General features: G+C 46.1%; 1 protein-coding gene across 1 annotated transcript in view; it reads left to right on the forward strand.

Annotated features, from left to right (window-relative positions):
* The window catches only part of LOC115142449 (receptor-type tyrosine-protein phosphatase gamma-like), a 241,688-nt gene that overhangs the window by 173,739 nt on the left and 52,529 nt on the right, over nt 1-15,420 (forward strand). Inside the window, exons 7-8 of the mRNA XM_065002572.1 lie at nt 7,416-7,573; nt 14,002-14,200. Coding sequence (XP_064858644.1) covers nt 7,416-7,573; nt 14,002-14,200 — 357 coding nt within the window. The remainder of the gene's footprint in view (nt 1-7,415; nt 7,574-14,001; nt 14,201-15,420) is intronic.

Consider the following 15,420-nt stretch of genomic DNA (forward strand, 5'->3'; position numbering starts at 1 on the left):
TTCATTACACTGACTATCTATACTGAATGATCTGCCATGGCTGGAAGGGGGTAGAATGGGGCTAGCAGGCAAGTGGTATTGCTAGGTTTAGTGAACTAAAAAGCATGCTGGGTTGTGTTGTTCTGATGGTCCAAGGGAGGCTCTTGGTCCTCTGGCTGGGTACTTAAGCTATGTCCCAAATGTTACCCTATTCCCATAGTGCTCTGGTCAAGTAGTACACTACATAGGTGATAGGGTGCAATTTGGGACGCACAATACTGTCCTCTTCTAGCTGGGTGGCGGTGATGGGCTTTCCGACAGCTTGTTAGCCTCAGCCATCCATTCATTAGCAGGTCTGAGGCAGCACCACCATACGGCACTGGGCTGTCTTACTACTGAAACAACCCACGATGTCGGGAACAGAAAGGGTTGTGCTGTCTGACTACTAAAACAACCCACGATGTCGGGAACAGAAAGGGGTTGTGCTGTCTGACTACTGAAACAACCCACGATGTCGGGAACAGAAAGGGGTTGTGCTGTCTGACTACTGAAACAACCCACGATGTCAGTAACAGAAAGGGGCTGTATTGTCTGTCGACTGAAACAACCCACGATGTCGGGAACAGAAAGGGGTTGTTGTGTCTGACTACTGAAATGACCCACGATGTCAGTAACAGAAAGGGGTTGTGCTGTCTGACAACTGAAACAACCCACGATGTCGGGAACAGAAAGGGGTTGTGCTGTCTGACAACTGAAATGACCCACGATGTCAGTAACAGAAAGGGGCTGTGCTGTCTGACTACTGAAACAACCCACGATGTCGGGAACAGAAAGAGGTTGTGCTGTCTGACTACTGAAACAACCCACGATGTCAGGAACAGAAAGAGCTTGTGCTGTCTGACTACTGAAACAACCCACGATGTCGGGAACAGAAAGGGGCTGTGCTGTCTGACTACTGAAACAACCCACGATGTCGTGAACAGAAAGAGGTTGTGCTGTCTGACTACTGAAACAACCCACGATGTCGGGAACAGAAAGGGGCTGTGCTGTCTGACTACTGAAACAACCCACGATATCGGGAACAGAAAGGGGTTGTGCTGTCTGACTACTGAAACAACCCACGATGTCGGGAACAGAAAGGGGTTGTGCTGTCTGACTACTGAAACAACCCACGATGTCAGTAACAGAAAGGGGTTAGGCTGTCTGACTACTGAAACAACCCACGATGTCAGTAACAGAAAGGGGCTGTATTGTCTGTCGACTGAAACAACCCACGATGTCGGGAACAGAAAGGGGTTGTTGTGTCTGACTACTGAAATGACCCACGATGTCAGTAACAGAAAGGGGTTGTGCTGTCTGACAACTGAAACAACCCACGATGTCGGGAACAGAAAGGGGTTGTGCTGTCTGACAACTGAAATGACCCACGATGTCAGTAACAGAAAGGGGCTGTGCTGTCTGTCTACTGAAACAACCCACGATGTCAGTAACAGAAAGGGGTTGTGCTGTCTGACTACTGAAACAACCCACGATGTCGGGAACAGAAAGGGGCTGTGCTGTCTGACTACTGAAACAACCCACGATGTCGTGAACAGAAAGGGGCTGTGCTGTCTGACTACTGAAACAACCCACGATGTCGTGAACAGAAAGGGGCTGTGCTGTCTGACTACTGAAACAACCCACGATGTCGTGAACAGAAAGGGGCTGTGCTGTCTGACTACTGAAACAACCCACGATGTCGTGAACAGAAAGGGGCTGTGCTGTCTGACTACTGAAACAACCCACGATGTCAGTAACAGAAAGGGGCTGTATTGTCTGTCGACTGAAACAACCCACGATGTCGGGAACAGAAAGAGGTTGTGCTGTCTGACTACTGAAACAACCCACGATGTCGGGAACAGAAAGAGGTTGTGCTGTCTGACTACTGAAACAACCCACGATGTCAGGAACAGAAAGAGGTTGTGCTGTCTGACTACTGAAACAACCCACGATGTCGGGAACAGAAAGGGGCTGTGCTGTCTGACTACTGAAACAACCCACGATGTCGTGAACAGAAAGAGGTTGTGCTGTCTGACTACTGAAACAACCCACGATGTCGGGAACAGAAAGGGGCTGTGCTGTCTGACTACTGAAACAACCCACGATATCGGGAACAGAAAGGGGTTGTGCTGTCTGACTACTGAAACAACCCACGATGTCGGGAACAGAAAGGGGTTGTGCTGTCTGACTACTGAAACAACCCACGATGTCAGTAACAGAAAGGGGTTAGGCTGTCTGACTACTGAAACAACCCACGATGTCAGTAACAGAAAGGGGCTGTATTGTCTGTCGACTGAAACAACCCACGATGTCGGGAACAGAAAGGGGTTGTTGTGTCTGACTACTGAAATGACCCACGATGTCAGTAACAGAAAGGGGTTGTGCTGTCTGACAACTGAAACAACCCACGATGTCGGGAACAGAAAGGGGTTGTGCTGTCTGACAACTGAAATGACCCACGATGTCAGTAACAGAAAGGGGCTGTGCTGTCTGTCTACTGAAACAACCCACGATGTCAGTAACAGAAAGGGGTTGTGCTGTCTGACTACTGAAACAACCCACGATGTCGGGAACAGAAAGGGGCTGTGCTGTCTGACTACTGAAACAACCCACGATGTCGTGAACAGAAAGGGGCTGTGCTGTCTGACTACTGAAACAACCCACGATGTCGTGAACAGAAAGGGGCTGTGCTGTCTGACTACTGAAACAACCCACGATGTCGTGAACAGAAAGGGGCTGTGCTGTCTGACTACTGAAACAACCCACGATGTCGTGAACAGAAAGGGGCTGTGCTGTCTGACTACTGAAACAACCCACGATGTCAGTAACAGAAAGGGGCTGTATTGTCTGTCGACTGAAACAACCCACGATGTCGGGAACAGAAAGAGGTTGTGCTGTCTGACTACTGAAACAACCCACGATGTCGGGAACAGAAAGAGGTTGTGCTGTCTGACTACTGAAACAACCCACGATGTCAGGAACAGAAAGAGGTTGTGCTGTCTGACTACTGAAACAACCCACGATGTCGGGAACAGAAAGGGGCTGTGCTGTCTGACTACTGAAACAACCCACGATGTCGTGAACAGAAAGAGGTTGTGCTGTCTGACTACTGAAACAACCCACGATGTCGGGAACAGAAAGGGGCTGTGCTGTCTGACTACTGAAACAACCCACGATATCGGGAACAGAAAGGGGTTGTGCTGTCTGACTACTGAAACAACCCACGATGTCGGGAACAGAAAGGGGTTGTGCTGTCTGACTACTGAAACAACCCACGATGTCAGTAACAGAAAGGGGTTAGGCTGTCTGACTACTGAAACAACCCACGATGTCAGTAACAGAAAGGGGCTGTATTGTCTGTCGACTGAAACAACCCACGATGTCGGGAACAGAAAGGGGTTGTTGTGTCTGACTACTGAAATGACCCACGATGTCAGTAACAGAAAGGGGTTGTGCTGTCTGACAACTGAAACAACCCACGATGTCGGGAACAGAAAGGGGTTGTGCTGTCTGACAACTGAAATGACCCACGATGTCAGTAACAGAAAGGGGCTGTGCTGTCTGTCTACTGAAACAACCCACGATGTCGTGAACAGAAAGGGGCTGTGCTGTCTGACTACTGAAACAACCCACGATGTCGTGAACAGAAAGGGGCTGTGCTGTCTGACTACTGAAACAACCCACGATGTCGTGAACAGAAAGGGGCTGTGCTGTCTGAGGTCAGGCGGTAGTAGAGATGCTGTGACGACTGAAACATCCCATGATGTCAGGAACGGAAAGGTGCTTCCGTTGGGACACATCTGCTCTACACGTCTGCTGTCTCGTCCCATTCCCCATAGTCCAGAGTATAGCATCCTCTTCATCCTTCCATAGTAACATATATGACTGTTACTAGGATCTCCCTCATACCCACATGGCTTGGTTTATATCTTAACCTCAAGCTCAAGGTGTTGCTGCCACCACAGGTTGTCTCCAGCTCCCACTTTACATGGGAGGATGTATCCAAGGAGGGAACTCTCTCTCCCTGTGGTTACAGCGGGCTACAGCAGCCTCTAAACACGGGAGGATGTATCCAAGGAGGGAACTCTCTCTCCCTGTGGTTACAGCGGGCTACAGCAGCCTCTAAACACGGGAGGATGTATCCAAGGAGGGAACTCTCTCTCCCTGTGGTTACAGCGGGCTACAGCAGCCTCTAAACACGGGAGGATGTATCCAAGGAGGGAACTCTCTCTCCCTGTGGTTACAGCGGGCTACAGCAGCCTCTAAACACGGGAGGATGTATCCAAGGAGGGAACTCTCTCTACCTGTGGTTACAGCGGGCTACAGCAGCCTCTAAACACGGGAGGATGAATCCAAGGAGGGAACTCGCTCCCCCTGTGGTTACAGCGGGCTACAGCAGCCTCTAAACACGGGAGGATGAATCCAAGGAGGGAACTCTCTCCCCCTGTGGTTACAGCGGGCTACAGCAGCCTCTAAACACGGGAGGATGTATCCAAGGAGGGAACTCTCTCTCCCTGTGGTTACAGTGGGCTACAGCAGCCTCTAAACACGGGAGGATGTATCCAAGGAGGGAACTCTCTCTCCCTGTGATTACAGCGGGCTACAGCAGCCTCTAAACACGGGAGGATGAATCCAAAAGAGGGAACTCTCTCTCCCTGTGGTTACAGCGGGCTACAGCAGCCTCTAAACACGGGAGGATGAATCCAAGGAGGGAACTCTCTCCCCCTGTGGTTACAGCGGGCTACAGCAGCCTCTAAACACGGGAGGATGAATCCAAAGAGGGAACTCTCTCTCCCTGTGGTTACAGCGGGCTACAGCAGCCCATCGATGGATTAGTTGTCAGAACAGGACACTTATCTGATCGTCCTCCTCTTCCTCTCCTTTCTGTTAAGCCCTGATGTTGCCAAACAAATGCCAGAAGGAGGTTTTTAGGCAGGAAATCTCCATGTAAAACAGGACGCCAGCGGAAATCTCTTAGAGTGATGTTCCCAATAACTGTCAGTTGTAAATAAACACAGATCCTCCTACCTGATTTCAAATAAAATACTAGACCTATGGGTGATTATGCACAGTAAATAAAAGACACAATATATCTATTTTCTATTTAAATATGTGGGAATAATCTACACTTTGTTTAGAGTATGTGGGTCTCTGAGTGTGTGTGGGTCTCTGAGTACACCTATGTGAGAATTCTGTTCATTGACTACAGCTCAGCGTTCAACACCATAGTGCTCACTAAGCTCATCACTAAGCTAAGGACTCTGGGACTAAACACCTCCCTCTGCAATTGGATCCTGGACTTCCTGGCGGCCCGCCCCCAGGCCGTAAGAGTAGGCAACAACACATCTGCCACGCTGATCCTCAACACTGGGGCCCCTCAGGGGTGTGTACTTAGTCCCCTCTTGTAATCCCTATTCACCCAAGACTGCGTGGCCAAACACGACTCCAACACCATCATTAAGTTTGCTGACGACACAACAGTGGTAGGCCTGATCACCAACAATGAGACAGCCTATAGGGAGGTGGTCAGAGAACTGGCAGTGTGGTGCCAGGACAACAACCTCTCCCTCAATGTGAGCAAGGCAAAGGAAATGATCGTGGACTACAGGAAAAGGAGGGCCGAACAGGCCCCCATTTACATCGACAGGGCTGTAGTGGAGCTGGTCGAGAGTTTCAAGTTCCTTGGTGTCCACATCACCAACAAACTATCATGGTCCAAACATACCAAGACAGTCATAAAGAGGGCACGACAAAACATTTTCCCCCCCAGGAGACTGAAAAGATTTGGCATGGGATCCTCAAAAGGTTCTACAGCTGCACCATCGAGAGCATCCTGACTGGTTGCATCACCGCCTGGTATGGCAACTGCTCAGCATCTGACCATAAGGTGCTACAGGGGGTAACTCTTCTTGGAACTGCATTGTTGATTAAGGGATTGTAAGTAAGCATTTCACTGTAAAGCCTACACTTGTTGTATTCGGCACATGTGCCAAATAAAGTTTGATTTGAGTTGAGTGTGTGTGTGGGTTTCTGAGTGTGTGTGTGTGTGGGTTTCTGAGTGTGTGTGTGTGGTTCTCTGAGTGTGTGTGTGGGTCTCTGAGTGTGTGCAGGCTGTGTTTGTGTGTTGATATGTGCGTTCCTGTGCTCTCTCTATTCTCCCCTCAAGAGAACGATGATGTGTTAGTTTTTCTCTGTGTTCATGTGTTAGTTTGTTTTCTCTGTGTTGATGTGTTAGTTCGTTTTTCTCTGTGTTGATGTGTTAGTTTGTTTTCTCTGTGTTGATGTGTTAGTTCGTTTTTCTCTGTGTTGATGTGTGTTATTTTTTTCTCTGTGTTGATGTGTTAGTTTGTTTTCTCTGTGTTGATGTGTGTGTTATTTTTTTCTCTGTGTTGATGTGTTAGTTTGTTTTCTCTGTGTTGATGTGTGTGTTATTTTTTTCTCTGTGTTCATGTGTTAGTTTGTTTTCTCTGTGTTGATGTGTTAGTTTGTTTTTCTCTGTGTTGATGTGTTAGTTTGTTTTTCTCTGTGTTGATGTGTTAGTTTGTTTTTCTCTGTGTTGATGTGTTAGTTTGTTTTTCTCTGTGTTGATGTGTTAGTTCGTTTTTCTCTGTGTTGATGTGTTAGTTCGTTTTTCTCTGTGTTGATGTGTTAGTTTGTTTTTCTCTGTGTTGATGTGTTAGTTTGTTTTTCTGTGTTCATGTGTTCATGTGTTAGTTTGTTTTTCTCTGTGTTGATGTGTTAGTTTGTTTTTCTCTGTGTTGATGTGTTAGTTTGTTTTTCTCTGTGTTGATGTGTTAGTTTGTTTTCTCTGTGTTCATGTGTTAGTTCGTTTTTCTCTGTGTTGATGTGTTAGTTCGTTTTTCTCTGTGTTGATGTGTTAGTTTGTTTTTCTCTGTGTTGATGTGTTAGTTTGTTTTTCTCTGTGTTGATGTGTTAGTTTGTTTTCTCTGTGTTGATGTGTTAGTTTGTTTTTCTCTGTGTTGATTTTTCTCTGTGTTGATGTGTTAGTTCGTTTTTCTCTGTGTTGATGTGTTAGTTTGTTTTTCTCTGTGTTGATGTGTTAGTTTGTTTTTCTCTGTGTTCATGTGTTAGTTTGTTTTTCTCTGTGTTGATGTGTTAGTTTGTTTTTCTCTGTGTTGATGTGTTAGTTTGTTTTTCTCTGTGTTGATGTGTTAGTTTTTTTTCTCTGTGTTGATGTGTTAGTTTGTTTTTCTCTGTGTTGATGTGTTAGTTTGTTTTTCTCTGTGTTGATGTGTTAGTTTGTTTTTCTCTGTGTTGATGTGTTAGTTTGTTTTTCTCTGTGTTGATGTGTTAGTTAGATTTTCTCTGTGTTGATGTGTTAGTTTATTTTTTCTCTGTGTTGATGTGTGTATCTGTTCTGTCTCTCCCCCTTTCAGAGAAGGAGACATTCCTGAGTCCATTTATCCTGAGGGATCTGCTACCATCATCGTTGGGGAGTTACTACCGCTACACAGGCTCTCTCACCAGCCCGCCCTGCAGCAAGGTGGTCGAGTGGATCGTCTTCTCCAGGCCCGTCTTACTCTCCCACTCACAGGTCAGTTACACATGCACACACACACACACACACACACACACACACACACACACATTTTGGGGAGTAAAACTGTATTCCCATTCAAAATACTATTTTCCCTAACCCTTAACCTAAATCCTAACTTTAACCCCAAACCCTAAACATAACCCTTAAGCGTAAAATAGCATTTTAACAAATTCAGGTTTTGAAAAAAACTTTTGAAAACTTTTTGGTTTTTCTACCTTGTCAGGACATTCTGGGGACTTGTCAGGATATTCTGGGGACTTGTCAGGATATTCTGGCCCTGATAATGTAGGAAAACATGTACACACACACTATCATCTCGGCTTGGGCGGTATACCGCATATACCGTAAATCGGGATATTTGGAAAAAGCCACGGAATGGTTTTTCATTACCGTCAATTCAATTAAAACTGCGTTTTTTCAATTTAACTGTCACATTATTTGGAAGATTACAGTAGTCCCCAGTCACATGGGGATTGTTGACAAACATACAAGGACAAGAGACCTGAGCCTTATGAGTCACTCATGGTTTTGCAGTGCCAGGTGAACTAATTACAGTATGGAATTAACAACTAAATGTTTGCCAGCTAGATATCTTATAACTGTTAAGTTAACTATCTAAAATGTGCTAAATGCTCTGCAATTTTGCATTTGGCTTGCTAATTTAGTAGCTAGTTAGCTATCAAGCTGTGGTTAGCTTCTTCCAAAAATCAAGCATTCACTTGCTAACAGCAGAGATCACCCCTCCTGGCTAATATTTGTGTTGTGTGTGCATCAAACTGTGAGTAGCATTGTTGAGTTACTTGTATAGTTTAGGACAGAAACTGTACAAAATGTTCGCAATGCGCTCGTTACCTTTTAGTTAGTATTCTCTATGGGATTTACCATGTACTTGTTAGCATTGCTAACCTTCGGATTATAGCGTATCAGTGGGGTTAGAAAACAGCGCTCCCTGTGTTCCGTGCCGGTATTACCGAATATCCCGGTATGGCACAAGGTTGATATGAAGGTATGACAATTTGGAGACTGCTCAAGTTTACTATTATCCCTCTGTTTCTATACACCAACCTACTCCTCCCCTCTTCCCCTCCTCCCTTCCTCCTCCTACCCTTCCTCTGCTCCCCCCTCCTTCTCTTCCTATGTGTATCAAACATTAACTGCCTATGTGGTGGATGATTAAACAGGTGTAGCCAATTACTGCTACAGTATGTGAATTATAGGGTCTGTGAACACACACAAACAGACTGGCTGCGGGCAGCTACAGGCTTTTAAATTCCCTCTGACACCAGGTTGACTATCACACTAAATACTGGAGATGACTGCATATTTACTGCACATTACCTCTCCTAACATTACCTACACACCACACCACACAGTCTCCCAGCTGCTTTATTTTTTACATTTTTTAAAACCTTATTTATTGGATTTTCAACACCAGCATTTACAAAATAATTGCACTTGTAAGTTATTTGGTAGTAATATAAAACAACACATCAAAGACAACAATACAGCAAAACAAAGAGTGAGACAGAAACATAATATATATATATTTTTAAACAAAGACAAAAAAATATATATTTTGACACAGTTGCTACAGGTCAACTATCACAGATAATACAGTCCTCCAGTCCTTAATACAGTCCTCCAGTCCTGAATACAGTCCTTAATACAGTCCTCCAGTCCTTAACACAGTCCTCCAGTCCTTAACACAGTCCTCCAGTCCTTAATACAGTCATGCAGTCCTCAACACAGTCATCCAGTGTTTAATACAGTCATCCAGTCCGTAACACATCAACACAGAGAAAATCAGTCCTCCAGTCCTTAATACAATCCTCCAGTCCTTAACACAGTCCTCCAGTCCTTAATACAGTCCTCCAGTCCTTAACACAGTCCTCCAGTCCTTAACACAGTCCTCCAGTCCTTAATACAGTCCTCCAGTCCTTAATACAGTCCTCCGGTCCTTTATACAGTCCTCCAGTCCTTTATACAGTCCTCCAGTCCTTAACACAGTCCTCCAGTCCTTAACACAGTCATCCAGTCCTTAACACATCAACACAGAGAAAATCAATCCTCCAGTCCTTAATACAGTCCTCCAGTCCTTAACACAGTCCTCCAGTCCTTAACACAGTCCTCCAGTCCTTAATACAGTCCTCCAGTCCTTAACACAGTCCTCCAGTCCTTAATACAGTCCTCCAGTCCTTAACACAGTCCTCCAGTCCTTAATACAGTCCTCCAGTCCTTTATACAGTCCTCCAGTCCTTAACACAGTCCTCCAGTGTTTAACACATCAACACAGAGAAAATCCGTCCTCCAGTCCTTAACACAGTCCTCCAGTCCTTAATACAGTCATCCAGTCCTTAATACAGTCCTCCAGTCCTTAACACAGTCCTCCAGTCCTTAATACTGTCCTCCAGTCCTTAATACTGTCCTCCAGTCCTTAACACAGTCCTCCAGTCCTTAACACAGTCCTCCAGGCTTAACACAGTCCTCCAGTCCTTAATACAGTCATGCAGTCCTCAACACAGTCCTCCAGTCCTGAATACAGTCCTCCAGTCCTTAACACATCAACACAGAGAAAATCAGTCCTCCAGTCCTTAAAACAGTCCTCCAGTCCTTAACACAGTCCTCCAGTCCTTAACACAGTCCTCCAGTCCTTAACATAGTCCTCCAGTCCTTAACATAGTCCTCCAGTCCTTAACACAGTCCTCCAGTCCTTAACACAGTCCTCCAGTCCTTAACACAGTCCTCCAGTCCTTAATACAGTCCTCCAGTCCTTAACACAGTCCTCCAGTCCTTAACACAGTCATCCAGTCCTTAACACATCAACACAGAGAAAATCAATCCTCCAGTCCTTAACACAGTCCTCCAGTCCTTAACACAGTCCTCCAGTCCTTAACATAGTCCTCCAGTCCTTAACATTTACATTTAAGTCATTTAGCAGACGCTCTTATCCAGAGCAGTCCTTAACACAGTCCTCCAGTCCTTAACACAGTCCTCCAGTCCTTAATACAGTCATCCAGTCCTTAATACAGTCCTCCAGTCCTTAACACAGTCCTCCAGTCATTAATACTGTCCTCCAGTCCTTAATACTGTCCTCCAGTCCTTAACACAGTCCTCCAGTCCTTAACACAGTCCTCCAGGCTTAACACAGTCCTCCAGTCCTTAATACAGTCATGCAGTCCTCAACACAGTCCTCCAGTCCTGAATACAGTCCTCCAGTCCTTAACACATCAACACAGAGAAAATCAGTCCTCCAGTCCTTAAAACAGTCCTCCAGTCCTTAACACAGTCCTCCAGTCCTTAACACAGTCCTCCAGTCCTTAACATAGTCCTCCAGTCCTTAACACAGTCCTCCAGTCCTTAACACAGTCCTCCAGTCCTTAATACAGTCCTCCAGTCCTTAACACAGTCATCCAGTCCTTAACACAGTCCTCCAGTCCTTAATACAGTCCTCCAGTCCTTTATACAGTCCTCCAGTCCTTAATACAGTCCTCCAGTCCTTAATACAGTCCTCCAGTCCTGAATACAGTCCTCCAGTCCTTAACACATCAACACAGAGAAAATCAGTCCTCCAGTCCTTAATACAGTCCTCCAGTCCTTAACACAGTCCTCCAGTCCTTAATACAGTCCTCCAGTCCTTAATACAGTCCCCCAGTCCTTGACAAAGTCCTCCAGTCCTTAACACAGTCCTCCAGTCCTTAACACAGTCATCCAGTCCTTAACACATCAACACAGAGAAAATCAGTCCTCCAGTCCTTAATACAGTCCTACAGTCCTTGACATACCAGATGCCGTGTGTACACATACCAGGCGTCTTACATCACCGGTATAGAAATATACATCACCCTGGAACTGCAGGGAAATCTAATCTTTTAACATAAGAAAAGAAGCGAGCCCACATTGCATAGAATTTGTCTACAGACTCATTGGGTGTGTGCTTAATTTTTTCCACTTTATGCAATTCAAAACGGATTTAATCCAAAAGAGCATGAGAAGGGGGTGCAGAGGATTTCCATGTAAGTAAAATTAATCGTCTCGCTAACAAAGTGATAAAGGCAATTACATCCTTATTCATTTTGGTCAGTTGTATTGTGGGTAAGGAAACCCCAAATAATGCAATTAAAGGGTCTGGCTCGATCTGTGTGCCGCTTAATTCTGAGTGTGTTAAAGATGTCTTTCCAGAAACCAACAAGAGATGGGCAACACCAAAACATGTGTACATGATTATCTGGAGACTGGTTACATCGTACACAATTAGGGTTCACATCCTTGTAAATTTTGGACAACTTGCTTTGGTCCAGTGGGCCTTATGAATGAGAATGCATTGAATGAGACCGTGCCGAGCGCAAATAGAAGAGGTATGTACCCTTTTGAGTGCCCCTTCCCATAGTTCATCTGATATTTCCTCACCCAGTTCCTCCTCCCATGAGGATGTAATATTGTTTAATGAGGTGGTTTGTAGTGAGCAAATTTGGACATAGATTATTGACAAGGTGCCTTTCAGAGTAAGAAGTGGGATAAGAAATGTGTCAAACTGTGTTTCACCAGGAAGGGTGGGGAATCGGAGATCTATGTTGTGGATGTACCTCCGGATTTGTAAGAACATAAAGCAATTATGTCTGGGAGATCAAATTTAGCTGATAATTGTTCAAACTTACTAAATGTATTGTTAATATAGCTCTCTGAATCTTTTAACATCGAGACTAGACCATGTTGAGAAAGCACCATCATGGGGAGAAAGCACCATCATGGGGAGAAAGCACTGTCATGGGGAGAAAGCACCGTCATGGGGAGAAAGCACCGTCATGGGGAGAAAGCACCATCGTGGAGAGAAAGCACCGTCGTGGGGAGAAAGCACCGTCATGGGGAGAAAGCACCGTCATGGGGAGAAAGCACCTTCATGGGGAGAAAGCACCGTCATGGGGAGAAAGCACCGTCATGGGGAGAAAGCACCGTCATGGGGAGAAAGCACCGTCATGGGGAGAAAGCACCGTCATGGGGAGAAAGCACCGTCATGGGGAGAAAGCACCGTCATGGGGAGAAAGCACCATCATGGGGAGAAAGCACCATCATGGGGAGAAAGCACCATCATGGGTAGAAAGCACCGTCATGGGGAGAAAGCACCGTCATGGGGAGAAAGCACCATCATGGGGAGAAAGCACCATCATGGGGAGAAAGATGAGTTTGAGGCTACCAGAGCCAAAGAAGAGGTTGTCTGAAACCCAAAGTGGCGCCGAAATTGATTCCAGATCTTCAATGTTGTTTTGACACATGTGTTTGGTGAAGGAGGAGTAAAGGGCCTGTAACGGAGGAGCGAGGGAAGACAATGATGCCGGTATAGATGAGGTGGCCTCCATCTCTAGCCAAATTGGGAGTGGGAATAGCTCTCTGCTCTGCAACCAGTACTGAATGATCCTAAGGTTAGCGGCCCAATAATAGAATCTGAAATCTGGTAGTGCTAGACTGCCGCCTGGTCTAAGCCTCTGCAAAAGCTGTTTTCGTGTCATAACGGGCTTTTGTCCTATATAAAGTTAGAATTAGGCTGTTGATCTTTTTGAAAAACTTATTGGGAAGAAAAATCAGAAGGTACTGATAGAGATATAAGAATTTAGGAAGAGTATTCATTTTAATAGAATGAATTATTGCGACTAAGGAGAGGTGTAGCAAAGACCAGCGTTCAAAGTCGTCCTTAGTGCAGGTTAAAAGAGGAGCAAAGTTGTCCTGAAAAGTGTTTTCAAATCTGATTGTGACATGCACCCCGAGATAAGTAAAACTTCTCAGCTGCTTTATAAATATACTGCTACTGTAGAAAGGGTAATAAATAGCACACCAAGTGCTTGGCTTTTAATAATCCTTTCTCAGTAAGACCTGGTCTTATGATCTTATTTGGATTATCTTAGTATGTGCAACACTTGGTGATATACACAGATATTCACATATCTCCTTGAGTGTACAATTGCATGTTTGAAGAGCTCCGGATGAGATATGTCCACAAACCTGCAGCAGAGGACAAATCCTTTGTTCTGTATTGGATCACTGGATGCAGAGTATTGACTGTGTACTGCAATGTTTTATGGCGTTCATATATGGTCTCTTATGAATACGTAATTCATTTTTCCATCCGTCCAAATAAGAAATTGATTCTAGCCAGTCTTTAATGGTTAGTCATTACAGCACTCTGCAGGACATCAGTCAAAGAGATCGATGGCAGAACATTTACCCCATTGAAATGTTACACACTCCTGGAGCCAGTCGAGCAGAACAGAGGCACGTTTATGTCCTTTGCTTCAGGGACACACACATGCACCCCCTCCAACCAACACACAACACACACACACACACGCAAAACAGTCACATGCACATGCACACACACTGCTTCTGCCTTACTGAAGCCTATCCCTCTCTCTCTCTCTTCTTCTGTCTAGCTGGAGGCATTCTACTCCATCTTCACCACGGAGCAGCAGGACCATGTAAAGTCAGTAGAGTACCTGAGAAACAACTACAGACCCCTTCAGGACCTGGACAACAGGGAGGTGTCGAAGTCCGCTGTTAAAGACGCCTGGCAGAGGGACCTGACTGACAGCCTGGGACTAGGTACAGATGTCATCACAGACGCATCCAGAGGTACCACACTATACACTCTCTTACATTCAGTCAGTCAGTCAGTCAGTCACCAGACACATTCAGAGGTACCACACTATACACTCTTTTACATTCAGTCAGTCAGTCAGACACATTCAGAGGTACCCCACTATACACTCTCTTACATTCAGTCAGTCAGTCAGTCAGTCAGTCACCAGTCAGTCAGTCAATCACCAGACATATCCAGAGGTACCAGTGGTGAGAGCACGTGGTGAGGAGACCGATTCTCGCCACGCCACCTGGTAGGAGCGACCTGTCAGGTAGGACGCAATCCAAGCGTGGGCCGCGCCGGAGATGCCCAACTCGGAGAGGGTGGAGAGGAGGATCTGATGGTTCACAGTATCGAAGGCAGCCGATAGGTCTAGAAGGATGAGAGCAGAGGAGAGAGAGTTAGCTTTAGCAGTGCGGAGCGCCTCCGTGATACAGAGAAGAGCAGTCTCAGTTGAATGACTAGTCTTGAAACCTGACTGATTTGGATCAAGAAGGTCATTCTGAGAGAGATAGCGGGAGAGCTGGCCAAGGACGGCACGTTCAAGAGTTTTGGAGAGAAAAGAAAGAAGGGATACTGGTCTGTAGTTGTTGACATCGGAGGGATCGAGTGTAGGTTTTTTCAGAAGGGGTGCAACTCTCGCTCTCTTGAAGACGGAAGGGACGTAGCCAGCGGTCAGGGATGAGTTGATGAGCGAGGTGAGGTAAGGGAGAAGGTCTCCGGAAATGGTCTGGAGAAGAGAGGAGGGGATAGGGTCAAGCGGGCAGGTTGTTGGGCGGCCGGCCGTCACAAGACGCGAGATTTCATCTGGAGAGAGAGGGGAGAAAGAGGTCAGAGCACAGGGTAGGGCAGTGTGAGCAGAACCAGCGGTGTCGTTTGACATAGCAAACGAGGATCGGATGTCGTCGACCTTCTTTTCAAAATGGTTGACGAAGTCATCTGCAGAGAGGGTGGAGGGGGAGGGGGAGGAGGATTCAGGAGGGAGGAGAAGGTGGCAAAGAGCTTCCTAGGGTTAGAGGCAGATGCTTGGAATTTAGAGTGGTAGAAAGTGGCTTTAGCAGCAGAGACAGAAGAGGAAAATGTAGAGAGGAGGGAGTGAAAGGATGCCAGGTCCGCAGGGAGGCGAGTTTTCCTCCATTTCCGCTCGGCTGCCCGGAGCCCTGTTCTGAGAGCTCGCAATGAGTCGTCGAGCCACGGAGCGGGAGGGGAGGAC

The sequence above is a fragment of the Oncorhynchus nerka genome, linkage group LG2 (genome assembly GCF_034236695.1).
Source record: "Oncorhynchus nerka isolate Pitt River linkage group LG2, Oner_Uvic_2.0, whole genome shotgun sequence".
Lineage (NCBI taxonomy): Eukaryota > Metazoa > Chordata > Actinopteri > Salmoniformes > Salmonidae > Oncorhynchus > Oncorhynchus nerka.